At 50.5% G+C, this 13,567-nt stretch overlaps 1 protein-coding gene across 1 annotated transcript in view; it reads right to left on the minus strand.

The window, feature by feature from the left end:
• Window positions 1–390: 390 nt before the first annotated feature.
• Window positions 391–13,567, minus strand: part of RCL1 (RNA terminal phosphate cyclase like 1) — a 56,046-nt gene continuing 42,869 nt past the window's right edge. Inside the window, exons 8-9 of the mRNA XM_043566953.1 lie at window positions 11,236–11,339; window positions 391–1,189 (exon numbers count right to left, since the gene is read on the minus strand). Of these exons, the coding sequence (XP_043422888.1) occupies window positions 1,039–1,189; window positions 11,236–11,339 (255 nt within the window). The 3' untranslated portion in view covers window positions 391–1,038. The remainder of the gene's footprint in view (window positions 1,190–11,235; window positions 11,340–13,567) is intronic.

A 13,567-nucleotide genomic window follows, 5' to 3' on the forward strand; every position in this document is an offset into this window, starting at 1 on the left:
CGCCGGAAGAGGTGGAGCCTCCAGGCTCGCGGACCTCACTGGCTGTGATGCAAACTGCTGCTCCCGTGGCATCTGTCTACCTGGGTCCCTCCACGTCAGCAGGGGGCAGGGAAAGCGACACAAACATGAAGCTCATGCTGCATGCTGCACTCCAGGTAGTAAAATTCTCTGTCTCTGACGCAAGACTCGCGGGACTTCTGCTGGCACCCACGGAACAGTAATAACCTAACTTATTAGCTCGCAAGTAGGGTAAAATTCCAGATTCTGACACTATTATACACAGAAGTTTAAATCAGGAGATCAATATCGTTACATAATACATTTCAATGGAATAAAATACCCTTCTTGAATTTTCTTAACAAGATAATAAAATCTACATCACACCTGAGATACAGAAAATATCCAATAAGTTTAATCGAGCCCTGCCCTCTCCAGACACTCATCCCCCCACATATACACGTGACGGCCCGGAGAAGAGTGGTAGCTGCCTCCAAGATATCAGTCCGTTCACAAGACGAGGGACAAATTAGTTTCACATTATCAATTTTTGACACGTGCGTTCCACATAAAGAGCTTCCACCCATATGATCTCATTTAATCCCTACCCAGAAACCGAGGCTCAAAGCGGTCAGTCCTCGCAGAAGAAACTGTAACGGACCCTGCAGGTCTGGAGAACAGCGCCACGACAGAAGCCGGGGATGCAGACGGAGTGAGCCCTGCGGAGATGCAGGGGCGCGGTTGCTCCAGCAACACAGCTGTGTCCTGAAGGCACGTTCTTCCTCCCCGTGGGCTACGGGAGCTCTTGTCGTGACTGGGCTTCCTGAGGAATGTCAATGCCACTGCAGAAACGGCTAGAAACCACATGACACAGAGAGGTCTTTTATTTAAATGTTCTGACTTTGTTTTTAATGGAAAATGAAGAAATCCTTAAGGTAAGAGGCTCTCCTGTCCTGGATGAATTTGGACTTGGTCCCCTTGGGTGTCCGTGGCAAGCGTCTGCTTTGTTTGTAGGCAGTGGGGCCTCATCTTGTGACAGTATCACTTGAGGGTCTTGCTAAGGTTGGAGAAGCCAACGCCAACGCAGGTCAGCAGCACTTTATCCCCACCCTTGAGTTCTTCGCCACATGGCTTGGTTTCAATTTTAAACATAATCTGGAAAAAGCTCTTCAAATGCCGCAAAAACTCTATCCTGAAAAGGAGGAAAAAAAAAAAAAAGGAGGAAGGAGTGAAAAAGGAATTCGATTTTCAAAACAAATTCTCCTTCCCCCACATAGAACCCAAGCTTTTACTTTCACAGATCAAGAATATCTAAAATTAAGAACTGCTCATCAAAGCTCATTGAACAGTATTTCTTCACAGCCTGCCAGTTTCCAAAGTGGATTTAGACAGCCTATAGAGATGCACACGATACAAGATAAACACATTTTTTAAATGTCCAAGGTGAGTACATGACACAGAAGTCATTAGGTCCCACACAGTTGAGGGGACATAAACACAGCATTAGTCTTGAGCAGCGCAGGCAGAGAAACATGTACTCCCGTGACTCGCAGCATCATGAGGTAAAAACCAAGAAGATGCCAAAATAGAGCAAAGTCTTTCTCTTTGCTCCTCAACTGCAACAAAACCCTTCCATTCACTCCACACAGATTTACTGAGTGTCTACTATGTACCAGGCACTGTCCTTGGTGCTGAGGATGTTGCAGTCAACAAAAAATCCCTTCTGTCATGAAGTGTTCAATCTAGTGAGGCAGACAAGTTAAATATTCTTTAAAAGTACTATGGAAATTTAAATAAACAAGGAGGGGGTGGGAGGGAGAAACTTGGATATGACAAGACTTGTGTGTATATGGCAGGAGGCCAGGGAGGAGCTCACAGTAAACATGACAAGGAGTTTCACGGGGCAGTTTCCTGTCATCTCCTTTAAGACAGAATGATGGCTGCATCCCAACAGCACCTTGGGAACAGCAATTGCACGGAAGGACCATGGGACAGGTAAGCGACTTCTACTGGTCTGCCCTAGCCGACTCAACATCTCCCCAAGCTTGCCCAACCAGAAGACCCACCAGGAGTGTTCACTGAACACACAAGTTCCTGAAGGTTTTACTCAACTAACAACTGGTAGGGAACAAGGGTCCAGTGGCAGAGCCTGGAAGCACAGGCCAACACAAAGACAGGCCCTCCCCACCCCTTACCAGGCCCCATCTCCCCAGGGCACAGGGGCCAGAAATCTATTGTTTACAAGTAACCCTAGTGATTCTTTTCAGGCAAGTTTGGGAACACTGGCTTAGTTAAAAAGAGATGGTCTGCATGTCTATAATGAAATATCCAGCAACCTTGTGTTGCCCCCCAAATGAACCATCCAAACTCCCTATCCTGGCCAGATGCCTCTAATGGGCCTGCTATGGAATCACGTAAAGAGCTTTCAAAAGACTGATTCTAGACATAAAGACCAATGGGAAAGAACTGAGAGTCAAGAAATAAACTCACATACTTATGGTGAGTTGATTTTCAAAAAAGGTGCCAAGATAATTCAATGGGGAAAGAATAATCTGTTCAACAAATGGTGCTGAATGACTCCACATACAGAATGATGAAGTTGGACCCTCTCTTCCCAGCATACATAAAAACCAACTCAAAATGGATTAAGAACCTCTAACAGCTAAAACTATGGAAGTCACAGAAGAAAACAGCAGTAAATCCTCATGATCTTGGGGTAGACATTGGTTTCTGTGTGTTGTTGTTTATTTTTGAGAGAGAGAGAGAGAGACAGAGCGTGAGTGGGGGAGGGGCAGAGACAGAGGGAGACACAGAATCCGAATCAAGCTCCAGGCTCTGAGCCTGACAGAGCCTGATGCGGGGCTCAGACTCACGAACTATGAGATCATGACCTGAGCTCAAGTTGGACGCTTAACTGACTGAGCCACCCAGGCGCCCCAAGTTTCTTAAATACAACACCAAACACAGAGTGATAAAAGAAAAGAAAAAAAGCCACACAAAATGAGACATCATCAAAATTAAAAAGTTTTGGACATCAACAGACATTATGAAGAAAGTAAAAAGACAGCTCTCAGGATGGAAAAAAATATTTGCAAATCAAATACCTGATAAGAGTCTGGTATTGAGATTATATAAAGAACTCTTACAACTCAGAAAACAAAAACAGAAAGACGAGAAATACAATTAAAGATAGGCAAAGGATGTGAATAGACATTTCTCCAAAGCCTTACAAATAGCTAATAAGCACGTGAAAAGATGGTCAACATCATTAGTCAGTCATGAGGGAAATGAAGACACCACTATGGGGTCCCACCTCACACCCTATAGAAGGGCTACAATCAAAAAGAGAGAGAACACAGGTGTGGGTGAGGATGTGAAGCAGTTAGAACCCCCGTTCGCTGCTGGCTGGAAGGGAACACGGTGTGTTCCCAGTCTGGCGGCTAAATCCTAAATAAGAAGCTACCACATGACCCAGTAACTCCCCTCTCAGGTACGTGCACAGGAGAAATGCAGCATACGCCCACACAAAGGCCTGACACAAAGGTCTGCGACAAAATTGCTCAAAAACAGCCAAAAAGGCAGAAGCAACCCAAATGCCCATCAACTGCTGCGTGGCTACACAAAACGGCGGATTATTTGGCCTAGAAAAGGAAGGCGGAGGGGCGCCTGGGTGGCGCAGTCGGTTAAGCGTCTGACTTCAGCCAGGTCACGATCTCGCGGTCCGTGAGTTCGAGCCCCGCGTCGGGCTCTGGGCTGATGGCTCTGAGCCTGGAGCCTGTTTCCGATTTTGTGTCTCCCTCTCTCTCTGCCCCTCCCCCATTCATGCTCTGTCTCTCTCTGTCCCAAAAAAAATAAACAAACGTTGAAAAAAAAAATTAAAAAAAAAAAAAAAAAAGAAAAGGAAGGCGGCACTGACCCAGCCACAGCGCAAACTGAAAACCTGACACTAGGGAAGAAGCCGGACGCAGAAGACCACACGCTGCAGGAGCCCATGTATGTGAAGTGGCCACAAGAGGCAGACCCTGGAGGCAGAGACCAGACCAGTGGTTGGCCAGGGCCGAGGGGCCCGGGCCGGGCATGGGGAGGGCCGAGGGCCACTGTGAACGGGCAGAGGGCTTCTACCTGCGGTGCCCAACGTGTTCTAAACTTGTGGTTACGGTTACACGACTTCGTGAATACGCTAAAAACCACTGAACTGCACACTTTAAATGGGCAAACTGTGTGGCACGTGAATTATATCTCAACACCACTGATTAGAATACATATATACGGTATTTGTGAAGTTCAGAAGACATACTGAACCTGGCTCCCGCGCTCACACAGTGTAGACACAACTGAGCGCGGGGCACCTCCTGGGGTGCATTTTCTACCCCCTCCTGTCCCTCTGCCCTTCCACCTACACAGGAGGGAAAGGGCAAAAAGGAGAAACGGGGCTGGGACAATCCCTCACCCCGTCCGGCTGACGTGACCAGCATTTCAGGGACTAAGAGAAGAAAGAGTAACTACCCCAGAAAGCAGTTCTGGTGCATGGGGTGCGCTCGCAGGAAAGCCCCTCGCTTCTCGGCTCTCTCTTCATCTCCATCTTTAAAGCGACAGCCCAGGGGTACCTGGGTGGCTCAGTCGGTTGAGCGTCCGACTTCGGCTCAGGTCATGATCTCACGGTCTGTGAGTTCGAGCCCCGCATCAGGCTCTGTGCTGACAGCGCGGAGCCTGGAGCCTGCTTCGGATTCTGGGTCTCCCTGCCTCTCTCTCTGTTCCCCCCCCCACCCCGCCCCCCGCCCACTTGCTCTCTGCCTCTCTCTCAAAAATAAATAAACATTAAAAAATTAAAGGAATTAAAAAAATAAATAAAGCGACATCCCATCTGCCAACTCTCCAGCGAGGCTTCCCCAGCCGGCAACCTCTCTGAGATAGGACGGCATTCCCGGCCCTGCTCGTGCGCCATGGGCTCACAACTGCCCCGTCCCCTTTGGGTAAAGCACCTCCAGGGCAAAGACCTTGTCTACTGCTCAGAGCCACTCCAGCTGCTGGGCACCGCTGGGTGAGGAGGCAGCAAAGAGAAGTCAGGAGCCAGGGCTAGTCCTGACAAGTGCCGTCCACACTCCCGGCAGGGAGGGGAAGTCGCTTCTTCCCCTGCTGGCTTCCCGGTCTTCTCACCAACTGAACATTTCAGTTTCTCGCTCTCTGTCCCAGCCTCACCACACCCCCCAGCCTGTCCCAGGAGAGAAAACAAACACATCAAACCCACGGATCAACAAGCTGCATCCGTGGGCAAAGCTTCCAGCTGGCAGCCAGGGGGAGGGCACAGCCACCTCACCCCATCTGCGTTCTAAGGAGAAAACAGTCTGTTCTCTTGCGGCCTGAGCGCTAACGCAGCCCAGGCACGCTCCGCTCCCAGGGCCTCCCCGGCCGGCCGCACCGTGAATCAGTCGACTGTGCTGGAAAACCCAGACCCCCTGGGCAGCTGGCAGAATCCCCGAGGGGCCCCCGCGTGCTCCTGGGCTCCCGGAGAAGGATGCAGGCCTGCATATTTGCAGCTCCAGGGTATTTGCGGCCTTTGGACCTGGTGGGGTCCACGTTTTACAAGGTGTTCTGCTGGCCCGCCGGCCCGGCTGAGGAAGCCCGCCTGAGGGGCTGGGGGCAGCCTTCGGAATGTCCTCCCGCCTCCGGCCCGGTTCTCCAGAGGCCGAGACCCTAACCACAGGCGACGTTAAATCTTAACGGTCTCCTGAAGGGATGAAACAAGTCATTAACCAAGTCACATCCTCACCGGCCGGCGCCCTTCTCCGCCGCCCGCACCCAGGCCCGAGAGGCCCCACTCCCGCCCCTCCCTCTCCCCCGGACGCCAATGGCACACTGTGCGCCCTCGCCTGCCGGACACAGCACGCAGCCGCCGGCCAGCCGGGAGTGACGTGCGGCGCGCTCACGGCAGCCCTGTCCCTCAGCGGAGCGGCGACCACCTGCATTGCTCCATGTACCTGCAGAGGTGACTGGGATTCTTTCTACACAACCCCCGCACGAAAGTCCGAACCCCTGACTTAGACAACCGTACCTGTCGTGAGCTTCTCTGGTTGTTGTTCGGGAAAAAGTGATCTGTTTTCAGAAGAACAAAACTGAAAACGACAACCTCCTTTTCCGTGAAAGCCTCCAGTCCGTCTGACAAGCAGGTTTCAGAGAATCCTGGAGCACACAGAGCAGTCTTCCTGTCTATTTGCCAAGTGGGGGCTGTTCCGCCACCATTGTTGGTCAACAGGCAGAGGCCAGTGGGCTCCCGCTCACCTGCCCACCGAACCCCAAGTGCCCGGGACCTGCCAGGTGGCTCGCCCACCTCTTAAACACAGCCCCCGTTGCCTTCAGAAGCCTGACGGAGGCGATGAGAGGTCGCGGGACAGCGCTCTCTCGGGCCGCTCCACAGACACAACCCAGACAGACGGTCCCGCCTCCTGCTCCACCAAGGCACTTCGATATTAGAGTTGCCTGCTTCTCAGGCCTCGGGCGTTGCTCTGCAAGTGGAGGGGAAAGACCCGGGAACAGGAAGAGAACCTGCTCAATGGCGTCCCCAGAGTCATTACACAGCAGCTTTTAAAAAAAATTTTTTTTTTCAACGTTTATTTATTTTTGGGACAGAGAGAGAGCATGAACGGGCGAGGGGCAGAGAGAGAGGGAGACACAGAATCGGAAACAAGCTCCAGGCTCTGAGCCATCAGCCCAGAGCCTGACGCAGGGCTCGAACTCACGGACTGCGAGATCGTGACTGAAGCGTGGCTGAAGTCGGACGCTTAACCGACTGCGCCACCCAGGCGCCCCTACAGCAGCTTTTAAAAAACACACTGGTGGTGCTTTTTGTGGCCAAACAGCTGCTTTCCCAAAGCCCGCTGGCCTCTGTTCTGAGAGTGAACGTGAGCTCTCAGCCGAACTCGGCCTTGGGACCCGTATCTCTCCCAGCCTGGCTCCCTGCCTCCTGCTGCCTTTACAAACCGAATTTTGTTTCATCTGGAAAACTGACGATATCGTGTGCTTTTCCCGTATGCCAGCTCCGTGCTGGGGCTCTGACCGTGTGATAATAAGAGTGCCAGGGCCCTGCGGCACCTCAAGCACCCCCAAACGTGAGGTGCGGCGGCGCCCCGCCAGCTTGCAGACAGCAACTGAGCGACTGGACCCAAACAGCCGGGCGTCATTCGCAGGCTGTGCGCCAGACCAGGGGAGCCCACCATCCCCATCAGTCAGTGACAAAAGGGACACCAGGCTCTCGCTCCCCAGCTCTTCACAAGCAGTGGAAAGAGGTCATTTATTAAAGTTAGAAAAAAACAAAGTGGCATGATTTATTTTAGACTTCGAACTAAAGATAGAAGGAGATCGTTTTACGGCAGAATTTGAAACGAGGACTCTGAAAAGATGTGGCGTGGCACCCTGCCCCAGGCAGCAAAGTGCGTGGAGCCCAGCAACGTGGATGCAATCCCAGCTCTTACACAAGAGCTCAGTGCGTCAGGGACGCAGGGACTCTGGACGAGACTGTCTCGGTCAGAACCCCACGGCTGGCCCATGTGCCTCCGGGCACGTGGCTCGACCTCTCTGTGCCCCAACCCCCTCACCTGTAAAATGGACAGCGAAGGGTACCTACCTGCTTTTATCACACCCCCCCCCATAGGGTCATCATGAAAACTAAATGAATTCATATTCTGAAAGCACTTCAAACAACATCTGGACAACAGTAAATACTGTAAGTGCTTGTTAAAGAAACCAACCCTACACAATTCTCGGGAATAGTACGTAAGATGGGAATGGTTTGTTTAGTAAAGCAACTGCAGGAAGTTGCTCATAACGGACACAGATTTAGAGTCGCTGAACAGACACTTTATGGTGACTTCAGGCCTGAGAATACCCAACGCAAGTTTACTAGGCCTCCAGGTGTCCAAAGTGACCTTACCGGGATACTGGACTTCCCAGACAGAGGGGATGTGGAGGCAGGAACCTCGCCGTTCAGCACAGACTGAGCTCTGTCAGGCACACCGCACGGCTGGGAGGACTAGGTACCCAGCCTCATTAAAACCTCATACCACCTCCACAAACCCAGGGCCGCAGGACCACTCAGCCACCTTCACCACCGAGGACACAGATGCGCAGACCCGCTCAGTGCCTTGTCCACGGTCTCCCGTGCTCCAGGGCAGAGCCAGAACTGACACGCACACAGAGGGGACTCTGATGCCTGCGCACCGGCAGGATGCAGAACGCTCTGGTAACCGCAGCCTCCGATCGTGAACAATTTCCAAAAGCGCCAATTAAGATGCTCATTAGTATTTTCCTTGCTGTTAAACCTGCTTTCACATAAAGTGTAAATCCTCCCCTAAACTGTAAAGTTAAGCGTTTTGAGGGAAAGGCAGAACCACCACCGCCAACTCTAACTATCTAAAACTCAACGAAGTCAACAGAAATAGAGCATACACGTACCGGCATGCCATCCAACCCTATTTTATTCTACGGGGAAAAAACATCTCTCTGGCCTTCCTGAAGAATTTCACACATACAGACTTACTTTCTCAAGTAACACAGGGAGCCAACGGCAATCTCCTGAAGTAAGACAGAGGGAAGAGGAAAAGAAGAACACAGAGACCCTTATTTTCCAGAAAGGATTTGAAAGCAAGAAAAAACATCCTCCTTACTCCCAGTGCTCTGTCAACAGACATTTGAAAAGCTATCTATAAAAATCAAAATGTGCAAAGGGCCAGAATACATTTCTTTAAACCAAAGAGGGTCTTGCTTCTGGTTTTCATTAGAAATCTGAGGTTTCAGAAAACGGATTTTTAGGACTTTAACTGCGCATAAAAGTAAGTGCGACAGTTTGACCTCAAAAGCTCCTGAACTGGATTAGGATAAACTGCTCCTCCCAAGTGTGACTGTCCTCATTGAGGATTCCATCCCTTTCCACCCTTCACCGTATACAAGTACGATGTTAGCTTCGACTGCTGCGTCCCTGAAGGACATGTATTTCTTCCCACCTTTGCCCCTTTGTCACTTTGGACCACCAGAGCCTTCACGAGGATAAAGGATCCCAAACAGGGGCGCCAGGGTGGCTCAGTCGGGTGAGCGTCCGACTTCGGCTCAGGTCATGATCTTGCGGTTTGTGAGTTCGAGCCCCACGTCAGGCTTGCTGCTGTCAGCCTGTAGGCACAGAGCCCGCTTCAGATCCTCTGTTCCTGTCTCTCTATCCCTCCCCCACTTGTGCTCTCCCAAAAACAAATAAATAAAATTAAGAAGAAAAAAAAAAGGATCCTAAACAGATCCTTTCAAAAATACAGCTTTCAAAAATAAACCTCCTTACCCCCACGCTAATGCTAGCTTACCAGAAAGTACCGAAAAGAAGGTAGGCAGTCCTTTCCCACCCATGGCAGCCCCTCTTACATGAAGCCCTGGGAGGCAGGTAACCCAGAGGACAAATGTCCTGTAAGTCCGAGCCCAAGTCTTAAAACACATAATTTTACAATCTGTCCTATTCCTCTGAAGCTCCATTCAGAGCAGACTGCTTTGTTTTCCCAGGAGACGGTATAATTTTAGGCAAGGTTTCTGGAAGACAGGACACTGCAATTAATGTTTGGTGAAAAGTGAGTCAAGGAGGACACAGGAACTTTTAAAAATGTCAGTCACATCTTGGCCATCTCCGCAGGGGCTGCTGACTTGAAAAGATTATAAAGGCCCTGTAGCCAAACTGAAGAAAAAAAAAAATCTCCAAAAGAAAAAAAACCGTCAAGGAAAAATAAAAATATACACTCTGTTTTTCACACCACGTTCTGCCAAACCCCATGGCCCACGACCACATGCATTTCAAGACAGGGCCTGGTGCTGTGTAAGCAGCAGGCCTTCTGCTGCCCTGAGGCGGACAGATGTGGGCAAAGCAACAGCGGTGAGAACGGCTGCCCAGCTGAAGGGGCCATGGCAGCTGCAGACTGTCAGCAGCTTCCAGGAAACTCTCTCCGGGAAGCAAATCTCTGCACTCTGCACTCGGGGGTGCTGTGCTCCTAGCCCTGACCTCCTCCTCCCCGAATGCCTGAATTACCAAGTCTATCTCAGCAATGCTGACCCCTGGTGTGAGTGTGCCATTTACTCAATTTCGGGTCCCATGTCCTGTGAGATACTTTAGATGAGTTATTGGGAGACCGTGTGGTCCTCACCGGCTTCCTGCTTACCAGTCTTCCCCCACTGTTAACAGAATGGACTCTCTCTCTCTTCCACCTCCCTGTTCAAAACAACCTCCCCCCATTAATCAAAAAAAAAAAAAAAAGAAGCAGCCTCCTTAAGAATGTCTTTTGAGCTCTTTGTCTCCAGGCCCCTGGAGCCATGGTGGAGAACGCAGCACCCCATGGCTGCGCTCGCCCCCTCTCTCAATGTGATGGCACCATCATTCTTCAGTTATCACAGTACTGTACCTTTCAGACATACAGCATCGGTACCATGATAACCGAAAAAGGACAGTTCAGTCTCATATCTACCTGAAAACTTCCTCCCATGAGGCCCAGCCGGCCCTGCTCCCCACTCACAGATGAGTACGAATGATCTCGAGTGGATAAGTACACACTCGCAGACATCAGCGCTCCAACAGGCTGTTACGGCAACCTCAAGTACTATCAGTGGGAAATGCTTCTCCCCCTGTGCCGTGTGTCACTGAAGTCTTCTGAGAGCTGCTCTTTTTGGAGAGTGCTTGCTTTAATGCCTTAGCCGTCAACTCTGGAGGACACCCACAGCCTGAAACTCACCTCTCTAACTTCCCCGCTAGTCCAGCAGCATGCCTATGAACTCTGTCTCTTCCTCCGGCTTTCCAGCCTGCTCACACCCTACCATCTTGGACAAAAAGACAGTCCTTTTTGCCACAGCTAAGGAAAAGAGGGATTTAAAGAACAACAAAATCCAAGCTATTAACAGAACCTTTAGTTTACCTAAACCTAAAGTTTACCTTTAAAATGGAAACAAAATCTAAAGCACAGACAAAACAACTGTCTGGTATTTCTCACGTAACTCTCATATCATGGGAATGACACACAGGAATGATGAAGCTACAAGAAAGGATGTGAAGCAAAATCCTTGCTAAATACCGGGTTTAGGGTGACAACCTCCGGTTCATGTAAGCAACGGTACGAGAAAGCGTTCACGGCGACACGCAATACGCAGTACGACACCCGGGTGGTTTTGTCCAACTGCAAGATTGAACTGGATGGCACGGCGCAAGGTGGAAGAAAAACGACTCACGTGTAGGGAGACAGCGGTCCTAGCAGGACTTTGGAGACATCCTGCTGTCCAAGGGTCATGAGCAACAGACCCAGGCTTTGGTTGGTCGAGTCAACACATCCACCCTGTAAACACAAACACTTTCAAGATTAATCGTTCTACCAACCAGAAAATGGAAAACCAACAAAACAGAGAGAAGGAAACAAACCACAGACACCCAGAATATCTGAAGCACAGAAGAGCAGGCAACAAAGTTCAAGCAATAATGAAACACAATACCGGTCTTGCAAGAGCGATCCTTATACCAAGTAACTTCAAGGGGGTAAACAGTTAATAAAAACAACTGCAGGGGCACCTGAGTGGCTCAGTCGGTGGAGCATCCTTCGGCTCAGGTCATGATCTTACTGTTTATGAGTTTGAGCCCCACGACAGGCTCTGTGCTACAGCTCAGAGCCTGGAGCCTGCTTTGGATTCTGTGTCTCCTTCTCTGCCCCTTCTCCTGCTTGCACTCTGTCTCTCTCTCTCAAAAATAAATAAACATTAAAAATTTTTAAAAATTAAAAAAAAAAGAACTGCAATCGCGGAGACTACGAGAATGAATAGACACTCAAGTCTACTGAGGTGCATCTAGTGAAAAACACCACTCTGCCTTTGTAACTAAAGCCGCGGCAGGACATACGGGCAAAAACGTGTACTCGGTTCCATAGCTGAATACCTAGGGCTAAACGAAGGTTGCTTCTACTGATCTGATCTGTCACGGAGCACCACAGTTAAGGTGACGTGAATGGAACATCACCTTCCACGGGCACCACCTGTGCACACACTCTGTCACACTCAGAAACGGCCGGCCACGCTCCAGGGGCCCCCACCTCTCCCTGTGCATGCCTTAAACCTGGGCAACGACTACGATCACCCCCTCGGTTCTTACTGAGGGTGCGTTATTCCCCTCCCCCCAACTCCTCCTTCCTTTTCTTCCGTATCAGAACGCAGAACAAAACTCTCTCCTGAGATGCAACTGCTTTGGTTGCCCTTCTTCTTTCGCTCTTGAATTTGTCCACCTCTGCCGCCATTTTGCTTCAGCAGAGGCTTGCATGACAGCTGTTGACATCTGTGCCCTTAAATTTGTCTTGATCTCTCATCATTCCTCCTGGGGTAATTTGATTTCGAACCATTCAAACTTAACGCTGTCCACAATGAAAGCAGGATGACCTGGATCTCTATGTATTTGGCACACGTCACCATAAGAAACCCAGTTTCTAACACAGTGCATCCCTGTCCAAGGCGAGGCTCTCTCGGACTGTGCACCCACTGTTTATGTGGGTACGCCTCTGTCCTCTGTTAGTGGGGGCAGGGTAGTGGATAAGTCAGTTTTCAGGCATAGACATTCTCTGTGTCACACTCTGTGACAACAGTCAGAAAATAAAGGGGTTTCTGCTACAGCTGGCCTTTATGAAAATCCACTGCTCTTCGCAAACCACTGGAGATAGTAAAGGACAATATTCACCTCGTTTAGCAAATTTTAAGAAGAGTTACTGCGTACGTATTTCCATCTACAAAGGAAAACCTGACCCACACGGAGAACAGGAGGCCCAAGGAAACTAACTCTGTTTGACAGAACTTGCTCCCTCTCACAACTGTCTAAAGTTAAACTGTTCTCTTCAGTCTCTCCTTCTTATCACTGTGTTGCTATTCTACCATGCTCACGGACTTCTAGTATGCGCTAGACCGATATTTTAGTGCGATAAATATGTCAGGGTCTGTGCACAGGATACCACGGAGGGAGTGATGGGGCTACCCCGAGGCACGGGGTGTAGAACCTGTACTGAGTGGCTCTGGTCTTGTGGCAAAGATGATACGGGGGCAGGAATAGGGACAATTCAAGTGCAGCCGGTGCTATGCAGCAGGGGGGTGTGGCCACTGGGGCTGCCAAGGCGAGCAGGAGAGGGCTGTCACCCGGCTGGCAGCAGAGGGAGGCTCTGGGGAGGGGGGCGGGAGCTGGCCCTGGAGGGGACAGCAGGAGGATGGGGGAAACTGGACCCAGGGCCAGCAAGGAGCAGCCAGGAGGCCAGCGAAGTGGCTGCCTGCTGTCTGCAGAGGAGAAGGCGAGACCTCGGGGAGAAGAGGACGTACACAGACTGGCTTTTCTAACCAGGTTGAGTTGAGGGTTTTGACTTTATCTTGGGAAAGTGAGAAGCTGGAGAAGGTCTCTGAGCACAGGGGGGAATCGTGATCAGATCAGTATCTCAGGGGGAGACCTGATCTACAGAAGATGCTAGCGAGGCAGGCGGACGCGAGGAGGGCAGCAGGTGGTGGCAACGAAAGGCAGATGAGAAACGCAGCCCCAGAGAGCCTG

Source organism: Prionailurus bengalensis, chromosome D4 (assembly GCF_016509475.1).
Source record: "Prionailurus bengalensis isolate Pbe53 chromosome D4, Fcat_Pben_1.1_paternal_pri, whole genome shotgun sequence".
Taxonomy (NCBI): domain Eukaryota; kingdom Metazoa; phylum Chordata; class Mammalia; order Carnivora; family Felidae; genus Prionailurus; species Prionailurus bengalensis.